Source organism: Suricata suricatta, chromosome 7 (assembly GCF_006229205.1).
Source record: "Suricata suricatta isolate VVHF042 chromosome 7, meerkat_22Aug2017_6uvM2_HiC, whole genome shotgun sequence".
Lineage (NCBI taxonomy): Eukaryota > Metazoa > Chordata > Mammalia > Carnivora > Herpestidae > Suricata > Suricata suricatta.
The window spans coordinates 37,064,346-37,084,511 of NC_043706.1; the positions used below are offsets into that span (position 1 = coordinate 37,064,346).

Here is a 20,166-nt window from a genome sequence, read left to right on the forward strand (position 1 = left end):
GCAGGCGGAGCCTCCATCTTTCACACTGATGGTAGCTCTTCCTGACTCCATGGTGCCCATTCAGACTAGAAGAGCGGTACTCCTTTGGGAGAACCACTCACAATGTGGGTATGTGAAACTTTATATTCTTACCACAAAGAGACAGAACAGGAAAGAAGCATGATTCTTCTTCTTGGAGGTCTGGTGGTGAGACAAAGCCAAGGAGACCCCAAGAAAAGGGATGAAGGAGCCATGTCCAGGACTTAGGCCTGAGCCCTGTCATAGAGCAATAAGAACATGTTAATGTGGTCATTTATTCTTGTGGTTGGCCAGTAGTCAAGCCAGTAGAGAAACAATGCTATGTTATTTGAAATAGGATTTCATACTTGCATTTGATAATAGGTGTATTTGATTGAAGCAATCTAGGTCTTCAAATAACTGGACCACTATAAGATAAGTATACAGGTTATACCAAAAAAAAAAAAAGTTATCCACCTTCCTCATCACATCAGATTCAAGGAAACTCATTGTCCTGATGTATGCCTTTCCTCAGGATGGAGCATGGATGGGAAGGAACAAAGTGCTTACTGGAATGGAATGACATTTGTAATCTGATCAGTGTTAGTACTACTAAGATATGTGTGTTTGTTTTTTTAACTCAGAATACTGATGACACCAAATGTGTGAGTTTTCCATACCAAGCAATTCCCTAACTCATTGTGGACACCAACTGGTATCCTACAGCTTAACTCCATGCTGACACTAACTACCCAGAGTTAACAACAACCTCACAGATGAAGGGCTCAGATCCACAAGATAGCCCCACACCCAGATACCCGTTAGAAGTAATAGATTCCCACATTACCCACACTTCTGAGGGACTTGGCTACAAGTTGGGAGTTCCCATGATGCTCTTCTCAGGTTCCATAATTTGTTAGAATGGCTCACAGAATGCAGAGAAACACCTCACTTACTACTACCAGTTGATTATAAAGGACATTATGAAGAATACAAATGAACTGCCAGATGGAGGGGGTACATCAGATAAGGCCCAGAAGGGTAAGGATGGTAAGGCTCCTGTCTGGAGCACAGGTGCTTCTGTCCTTGTGGAGTTTAAGTGCACCATTCCCCCACCCCCAGCATGTGAATGTGGTCACCAACCCAGAGGCCCTCTGAACCTCTTCATTTAGAGGCTTTCATGGTGGTTTCATCATGTAGGTATGAAAGGTTTTTAATTTGCCTTCAGTCTCCCTTCTCTCTCCAGAGCTTGAGAAGTGGGGCTGAAAATTACAGCCTTGATCTTTCTGGTAACCGTCCCTTGAAGATGTCTGGGGTCCCATCAAGAGTTGCTTTACTAGAAAAACAGAGGCTCCTGCCACCCAGGAAATTCCAAGGGATTTAGGAGTTCTGTGTCGGGAACAAAAGATGCTCCTGTCAATTGTATCACTCATAAAATTCAAAGGGACTTGGGAACTTTAAGCTATGAACTGAGAACAAAGATAAATATATTTCTTACATTTTCACAGCAGGGACATTTTCCTGAACAGAGGACCTGAGTTTTGAAAGAAGGATGGGATGAGAGATGTTCATTTCTTTGGCCCTTTTATTCAGCGAGTGTTTATTGATCATGACTCCTAGTGAATGGGGGTGCAGAGTGATGACAGAGGGTTGTCCCCAAAAGAATAAGCAGCATATGTAAGAGTCTGTAGTCAGAAAAGAGCTTGGTCCTTAGGGGTTCACCATGGAAAAGGAGAATAACAGGATTTCAGATTCAATCCTAAGGGTGTTAGAAAGCCACTGAGGCAGGATTCCCTTCTAGAAGACCATTCTGAGTACTTTGATGAAGAAGAATTATGGGCAGACCATTAGGAGGGTTTTGATGCAATCCAAGCTTGGGAGAATGGTGGCTTAGACCAAAGTGTCATCAGAGGAGAGGACAGATTAAAGAGCTATTTAGGAGGAAATATAATAGCACTCTCCAGGCTTGGGGAGTGAGTAACAATCAGGGAACACCCAAGTTCCTGACATGAGGCGTTGGGTGGATGTTGGGGCCCTATAAACAGGACAGGAGAAAACTTAGGTTTAGGGGACTGGGGTGATGAACTCTGCACATCAATTTCCACATCTGTAAAATCAGTTTTTGTAAGTTAATGAGTAAACATTAAGCACTTAGAACAGTGCCTGGCATGTAGTGATACTACATAAATGCATGAGGTGACTGAGGGACATCAAAATAGGCACAGGAGGCAGTTGGGTCCCAGGGTCTGGAGCTCAGGAGACTCATGAACTGTTTGAGAGAGTCTGGGGGTAGTAAGAGTCCTTGGGAATGGCTGGGAAGTCATCACCTGGGGAAGCATAGAGGAAGGCGACGCCAGGACCCAGGATGGTAGGAGACAAGAAGTCATCACGGGAGGCCAAGATGAACGTAGAGCAAAGGAGAGATTGCCAGGGAGTGAGGTCATAGTCGCAGAAACCAGGGGAGATTCAATGAGAAGTGAATGGTCTGCAGTCAGTCATAGGCTACCTGGGCTGAGCCAGATCACCAAGAAATACACATTGACTTAGTGACAAAGATCACTGGCAAGGGAAGACAGGTGCATAAATAACTAGAATCCAAGGCTGAATGTAACTGCTCTGAAGGTCAGGATGGGTGAGGTGGTCTTACGTGGGAATGGCCATGACAGGCTTGCTGGAAGAGGCTGACCTTGAGCCTGGGTAGATTAGACCAGGGTCCGTGGGGTGGGTAGTCGCTGTGTGAGCAAAAGAAGAAATGCATGTAAGGTGTGCATATGCACTTTTCCTTTGACTGCTGATTCTGATCATGGAAAGAAAATGGGCCAGAAACTTTAAGCAGGGATCTGGGAATCTTGACTAAGGATGTTACTGGGATATGTAGAGAATGATTTTTAGGGAAGAACTGTGTTTAGCATTAGATCTGCAGGAGTCTTTGGATCCAAAGGCCAGTGAACTAATGGGCATTGTTTCAAATTATCTTTGCATGTGCTGTCCAAGATAGCAGCCACTGGTCACTTGGGGCTGCTACTTACTTGAAATGTGGCTGGTCTGAACTGAGAGGAGCTAGTAGAGTGAAATGTACACCAGATTTTGATAACTTAGATACTTTGTGTTCTTTTTTCCAAACTCACTGATAATTTTTCTATTAATTACATGTTGAAATGATTATATTTTCGATATGTTGGGTCAAATGAATTATATTATTAAAATTTAACTTCACCTATTCCATCTTAATCTTTACTGTGACTAGAAATTTTTAAAAATACATGTGGCTCACATTATAATTCTGTTGCACCATTCTGATCCATGTAAGGAAAGTCTTCAATGGTTTCCCTTGAATAAAAGTATAGGGAACAGAGATTTTGATATTTTAGACTCTCATAATTTCTTAGATATTACTTTCACTGTTTATCATTTTAGAAAGTATAAAGATTATTAGTAGTATGCTTTATTGTCTTAATGCAAGAGTTGCTGTTGATTAAAAAAAACACCTCACAATAATTGAGTTGAAAAGCACACTGTGTTCCCCATAGACTGTTAACTGTCTTCTTTGATGAGCCTTGGCATAGCTCATGATTCACAGGAGAAAGATCTTAAGTAAGAGAACTTTTTAGAGGCCCTCTAGCACAGCCAAATCTACAGTGTCACTCCAACTACCTATAGAATTGGATGACATCACCTAAATTTGATACATCAGGAACTACCCAGTTCTGCTTCTCAGGAAGGGTGGGCTAGCCTGGCAGAGACCCCAGCCTTATGTAGGCAGAGGGGCTGCCTTTGATAGGTACATGTCCACAGGAAGCAAGCAGGTCAGTGCCTCCCTAGCCATGGCATGCTCATTGCCAGGAGAATTTCTCAGCTTCTTGTCCTCACCATCTCTCCTCAGCCTGTGTTGGGACCTTGCTGAGGTTTGGAGAGCCAGAGAACTCCAGGTGGAGACTTGTAGGATGGGGGCAAAAACTAGACATATAGACTGACTACTTTCTTTGTTGGGCTTTGACTTATGATGTTGACAAGCTTAAGAAGGACAGGGAAGGAAGACCAAAGACCTGGGGCAAGAGGGTTAGGAGCTAGCAGAACAGTGCAGAAAGGAGATGGGCAGGGAACAGGAGGCCTGGAGGAGGAGGATGGATTTGTAGAGACAAATGGGGGTGGACAGGAAGTGAGGGAAGCGTGGGCAGAAGCAGCCCAGCCTTGGTTGGGTGCAAGGGAGTGGGGGTGGGGTGGCATTGCAATTTTAGCAGAAGAATTGCCCTATCATACTTTAGATACTCCCTGGAGGAAGCTAGTAGGCTGAAGGATAGGTTTGGGGGAATTGCAATTTCCTGTAGCACTGATATTCTAAGTCAACCATCTGAGACATCTCTCTTGTCTTTGCAGGATGAATTGGATCTCACAGACAAAAACCGGGAGGCTGTGTTCGCACTGCCTCCAGAGAAGAAATGGCAGATCTACTGCAGCAAGAAGAAGGTGCTATGCCTGACCCTTTCCACTGCCACCTCAGGGTCCCCAGCATGGGGCAGCTCTTGCCCCCATGCTTGCTTGCTTATTCAACCGATATTTATTATACCCCAGCACCATCCTAGGTGTTGGAGGAACAACTGTGAATAAATTGGGACGAAAAATCCCCTGCTCTCATGGAGCTTACACTCAGGGAAATGGGATTCTGTTTTTCAAAAGCCTTTGATGCAGGTACCCACTGGGTTCCAGGAGTGGGGTTGGGTCAAGAAGACGCAAAGATGACAATTTCACTCCCTTCCCATGTCCGCTTGGCAGTGCCAGGGACACTTTGTTGTAAGGACTCTGGGGTGAGGGTGACCTCTTCTAGGTCTTTGACCCCCACCCTGACCCAGGCTCAGCCTCACAGGGTTACACATCAATCCCTGTCCTCCCCACCCTCTCCTTGCTCTCTTCTTCATTAAAAGTCGCCCTTGGTCTCCTGACTATGGTCCTCCTTAGGAAGGAGTGCCAGACTCCAGGGCAGCTTCATTGGCTTTTACCTCTTCCCCTTGGCTTCCCAGCAGCGGTGCTTTTTTTTTCTCTTGGTCTTTCTCCATTTGTTTCTCTTGCTCATCTCTTTCTGTCTCTCTAGCCCTCTTTCTACTGTAGCTCTTTTCTTTCATTCTGTGTTTGTTGGCCTATCTTCTCTGTCTCCCCTCTACCCTTTCATTTTTCAGACTTGCAGTTGTTCCTTTGATGCCAGACTAGAGGAATTTGGGGGTTAGGACCCAGTTATTCCTGCACCTGGAGCTCAGACCTGCTCCCTTCTGCCAGAAGTCAGGCAGGTCTGGGGCAGTTCTGAGCCATTGCTCCTTCGTGTATCCTGAGCCCATTTGTTCATGGCTCTTTTCTTCTTGCCCAGGGTACCTGTCTCTTCTGAGTCTCCATAACCTTGTAAAATTGGAGGAATTAGAATGCTACACCATTTTAGAATTGAAGGGAGCTGAAAAACAATGCAGTCTAATCCCTTCTTCGGCATATGAAGAAAGGGTAGTCTAGGGAGACAGTGAACTTGCCCAAAGGTCCCAGCCAGTAATGGCCAGTGGCTGCACCATTGGTAGCACCCAGGCCAGCTGGAGTCTGAGAGTCTATGGCTAGATGTGGAGGCTGTACACATAGCAGTCTAATATACTTAATGCACATTTATTAGGCACCTGCAGAACACTCTATGCTGTGTCCAAGAATCTCACTGTGAGAAAGGACCTCTTTAAAAAAGCTCAAGTCATGGCAGGGAGGAGAAAATTAACTTCAGGAGTAGCTAATCATGTCTTCTGCTTTTCCATTCTCCAAATTGATTTACCATGGAGTTCCTGTAAGTTGATCTCTAATACAACTAAAATTAAGAAAAAAATTACTCAAATGTAAGGACATCTTGTTCTACTTTCCAAACCAAATTGTAAGTAAACTCACTCCACACTTTCACACACCCCTATCTTGCCATGTGGTGATTTCTCTGTAACACCCTTTCCACCTGTCCTACCTTCAGTAATCGTCAATAATTCTGTCCTTTTAGAGTCCCATTCATGAGTCTTCTGTGTTAGATGCCCCCACCCTGGGTTTCCACGGCCCACTATAGACAGTTCTACCATAGAGCATTTATTTCTGTGCCTCTGGTGTGTGGAAGGCAGGGACTGACATTTCGCTCAGTACTTTAAGGGCTCAGTACAATGATTGGCATGTAGTAGGTGCTCGTTTAATGCATATGGAAGGGTTACATGATGAGCTGGCAAAGGCAGGAAAGTATGCATTTGATGGTACATTTTTTTTTTTTTGTTTCTGTGATCCCCTCCCCAAGGTCAGAAGATAGAATTTGGGGGCTTCAGTCATGAAGAGTTAACACATAGTCATGTGAAGTCACAAAGACCAAATCAAGGCAGCTTTCCCACTGGTCTATAATGTGGATTTTATGGAACAAAATTGTGAAGCCTGAGTAGACATAGCTGAGGGATGCAGGGTGAAGTCCAGGTCAGCTGGCAGACAGGTGGTTTATCAGTGAGGTTCTGGAAGAGGAGGTAAGTTTTGGTGCAGATTTGAAAGCAGGAGGTTACAAAAGGCAGGCGAAGGGGATGTCCAAATGGGACAGGTACAGGAAGGAGCAGATTCATTGGCTAGGGGAAAGGGCTAGACTTTAAATCAGCATTAGTATTTATTCAGCTCTCATTGTTCTTGCTCAACCTTGGGGAGGAGTTGAGGCTTTCCCTTGGAACCTGAGAGCTGCTCTGGGCTCCCTCTCCCAGCTACACTGACCCCCCCCCCCCGCCCCCGAGTCTCTCCCAAACTCAGGGCCTTAGGAGCCTCTTTCCTTCTTTTTCTAAAGTTGCTATTTACTGAGCACCTACCATATGCCAGGCACTGCACCAAATGCTTTGTGCTTCTCTAATGGTCTCAGAGAGTAACCAAGTTTTTAAATTTCTAAACTGTCACAAAGCAATACTTTTGTAAAATACAGCGAGAATGATCTTATTAGAAAAGTAAAATTTGAAAAACCAGATGTACAAGCTATAAGCACAGATTTTTATTTGGCTCAACAGGCATAAAATTATATCCTAATAAAAAGAGATCAAATTAAAAAGAACAGATATAACAAGGAAAAAATGTATTTTTAATGATATAGTTCATTGAAAGTATATACACCTGTGTGGTTTATGCCCATGTCTTTGGCTGGTCACTTGATTCAGCGTTCATTTTCTGTATTCTACCAAGGAAGAAATTGAAGCCTGGAGAGATTTCGTAACTTCCTCAAAGTTATCCGTGTCTAGGTGGGGCTGGAAAATGAATCTGCTGACAGGGAATGAAGCTCAGGATCTCAGGCCATGGGCCTGTCTTGCTAGTTGGTCAGACAGTCTCTCTTCTTGTTCCAGGAACAGGAGGACCCCAACAAGCTGGCAACCAGCTGGCCTGACTATTACATTGACCGCATCAACTCCATGGCTGCGGTGAGCATGGCTCCTCCCCTGCCCTGGGCCCACCCTGGAAACGTTATGGGGGAGAGTGATCTTCCCACTTCTCTCCCCACTCACCGGGGATCAGCAGTTTTCCAGTTATTCCCAAGATTTTATCCTAATCTCTCCCTCTCTTGTGTGACTCTATAGAGGCCCCCAACCATTTAAACATTAACCGGGCACCTGGGTGGCTCAGTTAAGCATCTGACTCCTGGTTTCAGCTGAGGTCATGATCTCATGTTTTGTGAGACTGAGCCCCACATTGGGCTCTGTGTCGACAACACAGGGCCTGCCTGAGATTCTCTCTCTCTTCCCCTTCCTATTCACTCTCTCTCTCTCTCTCACACACACACACACACACACACACACACACACACACTCTTTCTCTCTTTCAAAATAAATAAGCATTAAAAAATCTATTAACCATTTGTATTTCACGCAGTCTTATGAAACATGCTGAGCCAATAATTCTCCCTATTTCACAGATGAGAAAAGTAAAGTCTAGGACTGGAGCCTAGCTCTTCTAAGAGTCTGGTGCTCTCAGTGAACCATTTCTGGAGGCCCCACCCTTCCTGAGACGAGGGTGGCTCCCGGGTCACACCTGGGTGGGGGTTCAGGGAGCTGGGGCTCAGGCAAGACCTCTGCCCCCTTCCACCTACCTCAGATGCAGAGTCTGTACGCCTTTGATGAGGAGGAGACAGAGATGAGGAACCAAGTTGTGGAAGACCTGAAGACGGCTCTCCGGACACAGCCCATGAGGTGACCCATTGTGTTTCCTCTTCCCACTTCCTTTGGTGGTTCCCTTCCATTGGTGGTTCCCCTCAACTTCCTGAAGCGTCTCCCACTGCTCTGCACCTGAATCAGTCCCCTTATGGGCTCCACTGGGCATCCCCTAGAGTTCCTCCAACTCAGCCCTACTTGCAACCTCCCAATCTTCCTCTCTCTAAGGAGCTGGGTGGCTGCCAGAGGATGGGCATGTGGGGGACGAGGGCAGAGAGCATGTGAATGTGGCGTAAACTTCAGGACCTGAAGAGCTATCTGAGCAGAAACTTAGGGCAGGTGCTTTTTTGTCTTGGGAGAACAGAATGGGAGATAAGGTGGTGGCCTTATGGACAAGATATAGAAGAAAGAGCCCTGAGAATGAGTGCCCCAGCCTGGAGGAGGGCAATGTGGCAAGAAATACTCCAGCCACTAGGGGGAAATGTGGTGTCTGTGGACGAGATTCTGCCATGTAAAGGAGATGTGACTCAGGCCAGGAGAAGGGGACAATTTCTCAAATGCTAAGGACCTTTCCCCTTTCCAGGGCCACCTTGCACAAAGGTCCAAAATGGGCAAGGAGACACAGATTCTTTTAGTGCCTGGGAGCTCGCTTGCACCTGCTTGTGGGAGCTGGCTGTTAACTTTCAGCAGTTCTGCAAGCTGTTTGTTAAACATAGCTATGGTTAGAATATAACATATAAACTTAGAATTAAATAAATGATATCAAAAACAAAAGTAATAAGTCTTAAAACTTACCACTCTCTAATTACCTAGTGATTTTACTACAGTTTAGTTTTATGTATGCTCTTTACTGTTACATATGCTCTTGAGTTAACACCCATTGTATAAGCATGGGGGGAATACTGTTGACCCTGTTGACCCTGAACAAGGTTGTTGGGGCACTGACTCCCACACAGTCGAAAATCCACATATAACTTTTGACTCTCCCCAAACCCATCTACTAACAGCTTACCACTGACCAGCAGCCTTACCAATAACATAAACAGTTGATCAACACGTATTTTATGTATAATAATACATATACTGTATTCTTATAACAAGGTAAGCTAGAGGGAAGAAAATGTTAAAATCATAAGGAAAATATATTTATAGTATTGTACTGTGTTTACTGAAAAAAATTTCCATAGAAGTGGACCTATACAGTTCAAACCTATGTTATTCAAGGGTCAAGTGTACAATAAACATCTCTTGGGAGGCAGGCGTCTCTTTCCAACTTCCCAACTCTATATTCGATGATGTCACATTGGTAGCTTGAAATCAGTTATGCTAGTAGTGTTGGTACCATGGAAATTGGCAAACAGTATAATTGCGCCTTCTTTTTCTTTCTTCAGAGAGCCAGTTGTTAAATGTTTCCCAGCATACAGTTGTGAGTGAGTGGGTGAGTGAGTGAGTGGTCTGGGCTGAGTTCTCTACTTTAGGAGCCTTGAACTAGAGCCTCAGGAGAATGGAGTGCCTTAATCTTTCTGGCTGCTCAGGTGTGGGTGGGAGGCTGGTATGAGAAGGGGACGCAGGAAGGATGAGGACATCAGGAAGGAGAGGGGTTGAGGGAAGGTTTCTGGGTTTGTCTCCTACTTCAATGTATGTTTTCTCCCTTAATAAAATGCTGATAAAGTTACACACAGTCATGGTGGAAATTCTGTGGTATACAGAAAACACATAATAGAAACAAATAATACCCATTTTAACTTAACCCAACTTAATTTGAGAGTATATTCTATTTTGTAGGCATACTTATATAATAATATGGAAATACATACAAATACACTTGGGATCAAACATATTAATTATGTAAAACGGCCCCCTCAGCTCCATTTATGACCTTTTCTTAGGTCATTATTGTTCTACTAGATCAAGTGCTCTAAGCCTCTTTGTGTGTGTGCGTGCACGTGTGTGTGTGCACATGTGTGCATGCATGTGCCATGGGTGACTGGCACCAGATGAAATCTATTATTATTGCTTCTCAGCCTTTTGGCTAAGATCAAGTCCAGATGAAGCCTATTAACTGGTTATCAGAATGATGTTTTTAAATAATGAAATAGATAAAAATATATAAGATTAAAAATTAAAAAAATAAACCAATTAAATGGAAACACCGTTAACCATTTCTTTATGCCCTAAAGAGCAAGAACTAGCAACCACCATAATTTTGAAGTGCTGATAAGTAGAAATGATAGTCTGAGATACCTGTGACAACTATGATTTGATATGAAAATAGCTGATTTCTTTGAGTGACAAAGTCACAGATTCTGCTAATACCACAGTTCATTGTCTACATTCATCATTGAAGGACATGATACATTTCAGGCAGAGGTTACCAAAAATAAAAGTCTAATTTTTTTCCCATCCAAGTTCATAGACCTCTGCATATTAGCCATAGACCCTTTAGGAGAACGCAGACTCCAGATTAAGATCCCCTGAACTAAATGGTTTTTAATGCTTTCTGTTAACATTCAAGATAACTTAGCTATTTTCTTAAGTATCCCTTGAAGAGCACCTTTCCCAGCCTTGGTCCTGTGACTCAGTGACTCTGATGCCCCGCTCCCCCACTGCCCCCATCTGGAACTCCTCTTTGTCTTTTGACTGTAATTTTCTTAATTCCTGTCCTCACTGGAGATGAATTTTCAGGTTTAAAAACCATGATAATTATAGTAATAATCACTACAGTCATTCCCTTCACATATACCCCATCATAGCTATGCAACTCAGTGAATGACCTGCAAATTCATGGTATTTAAGGTGCAAATAAGGCACGAGTCTGCTGTGAGGGTGACAGGATTTCAGTGCTTTAGATAAACTCTAAATGAACCAAGTGACTACTGTAGGTGGGCCCTAGTGGTCACAGATAACAGGGTAGCTATTTGCAAAATGTATACAGAATAATACGCAAATTCAGGATATCTGTTTGTGCTGATGGCTCTGGCCTGGACAGGTTTGTGACACGCTTCATTGAACTGGAGGGTTTGACCTGTCTGCTGAATTTCCTCCGGAGCATGGACCACGCCACCTGCGAAAGTCGTATCCACACCTCCCTCATTGGTTGCATTAAGGCTCTGATGAACAACTCCCAGGGGCGGGCACATGTGCTGGCCCAGCCCGAGGCTATCAGCACCATTGCACAGAGCCTGCGCACAGAGAACAGCAAGACCAAGGTGGCCGTGCTGGAGATCCTGGGCGCTGTGTGCTTGGTGCCTGGCGGCCACAAGAAGGTGCTTCAGGCCATGCTGCACTACCAAGTGTATGCAGCTGAGCGGACGCGCTTTCAGGTGAGGGGCTCAGAGGGACTTATTTAAAAAGACTTAAGGGCCCTTAAGAGAGGCAGGTTTGGCTGAGAAAATGGAATCCTCACTGGACTGGGGATTCTTGGAGGCTGGACTATTGGACTGTGGCTCTACATTTCGAGCCCAGTGCCTGGCTAATCATAGTGGCTCAGTCGAAAGTTGAACTGAATGCAGTTGCTGGGGCTAATAATTTAGGTCCTGTACCTGGGCCAGTGCTTACTATGGGGACCCCAGGGGTGGTGCTGGGAGCTCAGGCCATGCTATTCTCTTTTATTCTCCCTGACATGCCCCAGAAAAGTAATGAGACAGTAAGTATAAAGTGTCTCATGTAGAGTGAGGATCAACAGATCTGAACTGTCATTGTACTACAAACTCCATGGTTTATCTACCAGTATAGGCTATTTGTTTATACTGTGGTCAAACATTTTTAAGTGCCTACTCTGTGCAAAAAGTGGCCCCCGACCTTTTGCAGAAGATACAAAAGAGGTAAAAGGCAGTGTCCATGCTGTCAGGGAGCTGGGCAGGATGATTTATGAGGCATAAACAGTTAGAGCTATAAACAGCTGTAAAGTGCTAAAGCAGAACTTTGGCACTGTCCCCACAAAATAGGCTAAGCCCTGGAGGTGAGTAGAGAGGAGGCAAGGCAGAGGTGAGACTGAGGCGTGGAGAGGGAAAGGATGCTTCTTGGAAGAGATGAGCTTTGGGGAAGGTAGGAGGTAAGCTGGATAGATTGGGTAGAGAGAGCACAGGGGGCATGCTAGGCAGCTGGAATGGCAGGAACGCAGGTACAGAGGCAGGACTTACAGGATCCTGAGCCTGCCTTTCCTCTTTGGTCCTGCCTTTTCGTCCAGACGCTGCTGAATGAGCTAGACCGAAGTTTGGGCCGGTACCGGGATGAAGTGAATCTGAAAACAGCCATCATGTCCTTCATCAATGCTGTCCTCAATGCTGGAGCTGGAGAGGTGAGGCATCTTCTCGCCCTTACTGTTCCTGGACTTACTGGATCTCCTGGTAGTATGTGTGAGTGCCTCCTGGAGAAATGGCAGAGAGAAGGGGCCAAGACCTCTGGTGGTGTGGTTGCTACTACCAGCATTTTCTTCAGATTATCTTTATCAAGTCTCACCTTCTTCACTTGGGGCTGAGAAAGAATAGCTTGTCATGAACCTTGCTATCATGAGGGGTTCTGGGGAGATTCTTGCATGGATAACACCATGCATTATGTGTATCCTGGACAAACCTCAAGCTTGGATGGCTGATGCTGGCTTCTCATTTATGTGAGGAGGGCAAGTGTTGACTATTCTTTCTAGAGCTTTCTAAAGACCTACCTCTGGACTGATTTCTGAGTCAGCTGGTTATGCCCTCTAGCACCTTCTTTTAGGAGGTATTGCTTCTGATTTTCCTTACTTTGAGGTCAGAATGGGATTCTCAGACTATAAAAATAGCAACAGTTGAAGAAGACTGTGAAAAGAAGCTGAACTCCCCAAATGCTAAGGGAATCAGATGCCCCAATCAAAGTCAGTTTGTTGAAGGGCAAAAAAGGGCAATGATCTCTACTTTTCCCTCTTTTTTGCCTGGATATTTTTCTTGCATCCAGTCCTGATGAGCTGAGTTAGGTGAGGTGGGCTGGGGGAATAATCTGTCCCTAAGATGCTGACATCACTTTTGTCAATACTAGCTCTTATGACTAACATCTGTTCTGATTAGTTGGTGACCATATTTCATCAGGCCATTTTTAATGAGTATCACCCCCATAGGTAAGCTATATCATTCCCATTTTATAGATGAGACTAAGGCTTTTCCAAAGTCATAAAACTGAGTGTCAGAGCAGGGATTTGAGCTAAGATTTATGTGATGCCAAAGTTTATATTCTACATCACTCCAGAGTGATGCTCTTTGATGTCAAAGGCTGAGAAAATTGGTAAGAGACTTACAGAAAGTGAAGCAGGAGAACTAACAGGAGTAACAATAAGGTCAAAGATGTCTCTTCCCACCTTTTCTTGGAACTCTGGGACTAGAAGCAGTCCCAGATAGGTTGCAGCAGGTGATGTGGGATGATGACTTGAGTAGTGATAAGGGGGCCACTGGGGACTCTTGTGGAAGAGCCACAAGCCAATGATTCTGATCCTCCCTTGGTGACCCCCAGGATAATCTGGAGTTCCGCCTACATCTACGGTACGAGTTCCTGATGCTGGGAATCCAGCCTGTGATTGACAAACTCCGGCAGCACGAGAATGCCATCCTGGACAAGTAAGGCCCAGCCACCTGTCCCCACTGAAGATGTATGGGAACAGTGCCACAGTTGGGGATGATCATGACTTTCAAGGGGGCTGCCCTTCCATTGGAGTCCACTTGCCATACCCAGTATCAATGCAGAATCAGCTCTGTGGGAGGGAGTTGGACGGCAATTCCGCCTCCTTGACCCGCATCCTACCTGTGTCCCTGCCTTCTCTCTTTGATGACCCTTTCTCAGCTCTGATGTTATAGGCAGGTGGGCCTAGTAGTCCTCAACTATGGCAGTACTTCCCCCCAGAGAGCATTTGGAAACATGTGGGGATGTTCTTTGGCTTTCAGACTGGCTGGTTGAAGGGCACTAACTGGTACTGGCTGTTGGAAACCAAGAATGCTAAGCATCCTGTAGGGCACTCCTGCTTAACAGGGAAATGCCCCATCCCAAATGTAAGGCATAAAGGTCCTCATTGATTAAAGGGCACAATTAAATTGCTGTGGTTCCTGGTGAACTCTGTCCCCTCGGTATATTCTGTATCACTCTACAGTGATGCTCTTTGATGCCAAAGGCTGAGAAAATTGGTAAGAGACTTACAGAAAGTGAAGCAGGAAACACCTTTGTTGCCCTGGGTCTTAAGTGAAACAGGATGGATTCTTTTGAATTGGAGTCGGGAGTGATTTGGGCAGAAAATGAGCGAAATTGGCTTTGAGAGTTGACCTGGGGACAGTCTGAGAACCCTGGTGAAGGCAGGGCAGTGGTTCTTGAGTAGGGACAAATTTTACCCCCAGGGAACATTTAGCAATGCTGGAGACATTTTTGAAGGTGGGGACTGCTACTGGCGTCTAGTGGGTAGAGATCAGAAATGCTGTTGAACCTTCTACATCTCATATATCAGCTTCCCGCAACCAAGGGTAACTAACCCCAGATGTCAATAGTGCCAAAACTGAGAAAGCCTAATCTAGGGTAATGGGACCCTGAGCTGGCTTCCCTGAGGAAGGGACACAGGATTCTATTAAAGAGGAGAGTGTTAGCTTACAGAGAGGTGGCTTCCTTCTGCTTTTTCCTTGGCCTCACTGAATAAAGCTTTCAGATTTAGTTGGTTTAGGGCTCAAAGGGACTTAACCTCAACCTCAAACAGGGATGTCCTAGAGGTAATATCTACTCTCTCTATTCCCCCATCCCATCTAGGCATTTAGACTTCTTCGAGATGGTCCGGAATGAGGATGACCTGGAGCTAGCCAGGAGGTTTGACATGGTGAGAACCCTGAAGGGATGGGGTGACTGGGGTGGGGGGAGTGTCCCAGGTAAGCCCATAGCCTCTTCTCCAGATCCTGTGCTATGATAGGTCCAATGTTGACTGCCTTCCCTGGTGAGTGGCCCGCATGGCCAAGTCCTACTTCTGGAGCCCAGCCATGTTGGCTCCGCTGGTAGGGCATCTTCCCTGCTGGGAGATTGCAACCCGCAAAGGACAGAGAGCCAGTTTCTACACATGATTAGTCTCAAATGCCTCTCCTGGGCCTTTCCCCCTACCTTTCAGCACTGCCTGAGTCCACTCTTCTTATCACTAACCAGATCATGCATCACAAACCAAACTGACTTTAAAAAAAAAATCTTTTTTAAATAGTTTATTGTCAAATTTGTTTCCATATAATACCCAGTGCTCTTCCCCACAAGTGCTCTCCTCCTTTGCCACCACCTCTTTTCCCCCTTCCCCTCCCCCTTCAACCCTCAGTTTGTTCTCAGTATTCAATAGTCTCTCAGGTTTTGCATCCCTTTCTCTCCCCACTCTCTTTCCTCCTTCCCCTCCCCACGGTCCTCCGTTAGGTTTCTCCTGTTCTCCTGTTAGACCTATGAGTACAAACATATGGTATCTGTCCTTCTCTGCCTGACTTATTTCACTTAGCATGACACCCTCAAGGTCCGTCCACTTTGCTACAAATGGCCGTATTTCATTCTTTCTCATTGCCATATAGTACTCCATTGTATATATACATATACCACATCTTCTTGATCCATTCAGCAGGTGATGGACATTTAGGCTCTTTCCATGATTTGGCTATTGTAGAAAGTGCCACTATGAACATTGGGGTACATGTGCCCCTGTGCATCAGCACTTCTGTATCCCCTGGGTAAATCCCTAGCAGGGCTACTGCTGGGTCATAAGGGAGTTCTACTGATAGTTTTTTGAGGAGCCTCCACACTCTTTTCCAGAGCGGCTGCACCAGTTTACATTCCCGCCAATAGTGTTGGCGTCTCTCCACACCCTCGCCAGCATCTATAGTCTCTTGATTTGTTCCCAAATTGACTTTTTATTTCAGCCTCAGTAATCGTGAAAATACATAATTTGGCCGCTTAAATAATGTATTATAAAATCTCTACCCAAATAGAAACTTACTTCTGGTGCTGCAGCAGTCACCAAGCCCCATCCCATTATATTGTCACAAAAGCCTTGATTTACAAATAAGCAGACTGAGACCAGTTTGCCTGTTGTCACACAGTGACAGTAGATCTGGGATCTGAACCCCAGTTGCGTGGAACTATTCTACATGGTCCTTGAATTGTCTATGCCCACTTCTTTTTGTTTGAGTCAACAGTCTCAACCAGAAATCACTTTGCTCCCTCCTGCCCCTGGGGACATTGGCAATGTCTGGAGACATTTTTTGTTATCACAACTATTGTAAGGAGGATGCTACTGGTATCTGATACTAGCCAAGAATGTTCCAGAACAGCCTGCAGTGAAAAGGACAACTGCCTACAACAAAGAATGATCTGGTTCAAGATGCCAATAGTGCTGAGGTTGAGAAATGCTGCTTCACATAATTCGGACATCTCCCTCCTTTCCTCTGAGTCTCTCTCTCTCTCTTATTTAATGTTTGTTTATTTTTGAGAGAGAGAGAGAGAGCATGAGCAAGGAAGGGGCAGAGAGAGAGGGAGACACAGAATCCAAAGCAGACTCCAGACTCTGAGCTGTCAACACAGAGCCCAGATGTGTGGCTCAGACCCATAAACCATGAGATACTGACCTGAGCTGAAGTCTGACACTTAACCGACTTAACTACCCAGGTGCCCCAGCCTCTCCCTCCCTCTCCTGCGCGCGCGCTCTCTCTCTCTTTCTCTCTCTCTCTCTCTTAAAAGTTTATTTATTTATTTTTGAGAGAGAGGGAGCAGAGAGAGAGAGAGAGGGAGGGAGGGAGGGAGACAGAATCCCAAGTAGGCTCCATGCTGCCAGCACACAGCTTGATGAGGGGCTTGAACTCATGAACCATGAGATCATGACTTGAGCCAAAATCAAGAGTTGGACACTTAACCTACTGAGCCACCCAAGCACCCCTCTGTGCCTTTCTTTCTAAGCCTGGGCCAGGGGGAGAAGGAGCATTATCCTGAGGAGTGGGGCTCAGTGGATAGAAGCAAGGTTTTCTCCCCTCTTCTGCTACTGCTGCTTGACGCCTCCCCATTCACTGTTTTCCACCATTCCCTCAGGTCCACATTGACACCAAGAGTGCTTCCCAAATGTTCGAGCTGATCCACAAGAAGCTAAAGCACACGGAGGCCTATCCCTGCTTGCTGTCTGTCCTGCACCACTGCCTACAGATGCCCTGTGAGTAGCTCGCATTTGCCTTTTCCTCAGCTGGCCTGAGCCTTGGCCAGGGACATGTTGAGTCAAGATGTCAGGACCTCCTTGACTTGGTGAGTCTGACTGGGTCACCCTCTGCACATGCCCCTGGAAGGCCTGGCCACAGGACTCAGGCCCTTTCTCTTCCCTCCCTATTTGAGGTCAGGACTTCCACTGTCACCCAGGGGAGACGCTGGGGACTTGGCCCTGAACAATGCTAACGTCCTGGTCTAGCAAGAGGTAGCATGATCATTGCAAAATCTAACAGCTCTGTCTGTTAGCTAATGGCAGAGGAATGATCAGTCCATTTGGGGAGCTACAAAAAGAAGTTTTGTGGGTGGGGGAGTAACAGATGTAGACTGAGCATGCCTGGTTTTCAAGGTCTTGTCACTCCTCCATCTAGTAGGCCTTGTGAACTCCACTTTACCACACTTATCTCTGCCTCTCTCTACAGATATCAAATGTCAGCATCTAAGCTTAGCAGATGCTAAGCTCTTAAGATCCAGGTGTGCACAGTGACTTAATAAATTATACAAGATTACTAATAGCCACCCCAGCATGCAACTTGAAATGAGCTATAACTGTACCATTTGGTATTTAAGCTCTTCACAAAATCGAATATTTGGAAGACTAGTGTAGCCGAACATCATGATCAATCTAGGCTGACTCTCTAGTGCTGGTGATGGTGGCACTGGTGTTTCTGGTGATGGTGGCAAGAACTACAGCTTACAATATGCCAGCTCCGGGCCGTGTGCGAAGCGAGGTTCTCTGGAACAGTGTCTCTAAGCTTCAAAATGACTTAAGGAGTGTACATTATTATATCTGATCCACAGTGTATGAACTTGAGGCTGGGCGAGTCTGTACATATGATGGAATTTTTTGTTTCTTTGGGGTTACGGCTTTAGATGAAACATGTTCTACGTCTATGAGCCAGTGACCTGGCTTTACCCTGTTTTCCTGGATGAAAGGCAAATAGAAAATTATACCAATTTGCAATGCCTGTGTCAGTGAAGTAATGAAAAGGAAAATGGCCACAGGGACCTAGACCAGGAAGCTGTTCATTCTCCAAAGCTCAGTGCAGAGAACTTCATGGAAGGCATAGGAAGTCCCTGAGAAACCCAACTCCTCCTCACGAGTTCTTGTGTGTGGTGTTCCACGGGCAATGCAAAGGGTCTCTTTTGCCTCCAAATGGGGCTTTGCAGACATGACTTTCCACCTTGTAAGTATCGTGGTTGGACTTTAATGGTCAGGATCATTCTGGATGATCTCCCGTGAAGTTCAGTTGAGACACAGTACTTGGGCTCAAGAACTGAGGGAGAGAGGCTTGTGCCTAGTGCATGAAAAGAAAGGCCATGTTCTACCAGATCATGATGACAGGGAGTGGGAGTGGGGCCCTGTGAGATCAGGCACCATGCACAAGCCTTTGCCTTCATAGTTCAGGGTCACCTTCACTGAGAAATCTGCCTGGCTTCCGTTAGCACTGCTCCAGCCCACTCTGACTCTCTCAGTGTATACCTGTAATTAGTTTCCATTCATCTTTCACTGTAGAACAACAGCACAGATAAGCCTAAAACCTTTCCTTCTTAAAAATTTCCCTGGAGACTTCATTATTTAGCAGGTAATATTTTGGAGCAGATTTACTTTCTGAAAGGTGCTTTTTTTAGATAATGTAAGAGACAATTTGCATTCTTAAGGCATAGGCTACTCAGGGTACCTACAGGGAAGAAAGGCAGCCAGGTAGCACTTCAGGGAGGAGAGAAATGTGTTGGAGGATTAACACTTTCACAGAGAGTCAGTTGTGGATCATCAAGAAATGACTGGATTTGTGAGTCTCCAGCATCAGCAGCATCAGTGCCTCCCCCATCAGACTGGGAGCTTACCAAGGGAGGGAGAGGGCATGCCTCAACAGCCTGGGCCCAGGCAGTGAGTGAGTCTAAAGCTGGGCCTCAGGGGCCTCCAGGGCTCAGTAAAGGTATGATGTCTGTTGTCCCCCAGACAAGCGGAATGGTGGCTACTTCCAGCAATGGCAGCTCCTGGACCGCATCCTTCAGCAGATTGTCCTCCAGGATGAGAGGGGTGTGGACCCTGACCTGGCTCCCTTGGAGAACTTCAATGTCAAGAACATAGTCAACATGTGAGCAGTAGCCAGCTCCTACCTGTCTTCCTCCTCCTTCCTCATCTCTCCTGCTTGGAGTCTCACCACTGAAGCCTCTCCTCCCTCTCTCAAACCACACACTTCTGAATGCCCCTTAAGCATCATTGTCCAACAGAACCTTCTGAGATATTGGAAACTTTCCATACCTGCACTATCCCAACATAGCCATTGAGCACTCGCCATGTGCATAGTGTGGCTGAGGAGCTGAATTTTTATTTCAGGTTTCATTAAATTTAGATAGCCATATGACATGACTAGTGACTATCACATTGAACAGCACAGATTTATAAGGGATGTGCTCAATTTTTAATGATCCATTACATGGAGTGGGTAGAGGAAGAATTTAAATATGTTAACTATGGGGGTGCCTGGGTGACTCGGTCAGTTAAGTGTCTGACTTCGGCTCAGGTCATGGTCTCACGGTTCATGGGTTTGAGCCCCACGTCGAACTCTGTGCTGACAGCTAGCTCAGAGCCTGGAGACTGTCTTCAGATTCTGTGTCTCCTCTCTCTGACCCTCCCTTGCTCATGCTGTCTCTCTCTCAAAAATAAATAAAACATTTAAAAAAGTTAAACATATTAACTATATGGGCAGGGCTTGAACTCATGAACTGTGAGACTGTGACCTGAGCCAGAGTCAGACGCTTAACTGACTGAGCCACCTAGGTGCCCCAGACA

At 45.6% G+C, this 20,166-nt stretch overlaps 1 protein-coding gene across 6 annotated transcripts in view; it reads left to right on the top strand.

The window, feature by feature from the left end:
• The window catches only part of DAAM2 (dishevelled associated activator of morphogenesis 2), a 117,019-nt gene that overhangs the window by 64,447 nt on the left and 32,406 nt on the right, over window positions 1-20,166 (top strand). For all 6 annotated transcript variants that reach the window (XM_029943774.1, XM_029943775.1, XM_029943771.1 and 3 more), the window contains 9 exons: window positions 4,375-4,464; window positions 7,356-7,430; window positions 8,101-8,195; window positions 11,146-11,479; window positions 12,346-12,456; window positions 13,638-13,741; window positions 14,910-14,976; window positions 17,202-17,319; window positions 19,330-19,468. In XM_029943774.1, coding sequence (XP_029799634.1) covers window positions 4,375-4,464; window positions 7,356-7,430; window positions 8,101-8,195; window positions 11,146-11,479; window positions 12,346-12,456; window positions 13,638-13,741; window positions 14,910-14,976; window positions 17,202-17,319; window positions 19,330-19,468 — 1,133 coding nt within the window. The remainder of the gene's footprint in view (window positions 1-4,374; window positions 4,465-7,355; window positions 7,431-8,100; window positions 8,196-11,145; window positions 11,480-12,345; window positions 12,457-13,637; window positions 13,742-14,909; window positions 14,977-17,201; window positions 17,320-19,329; window positions 19,469-20,166) is intronic.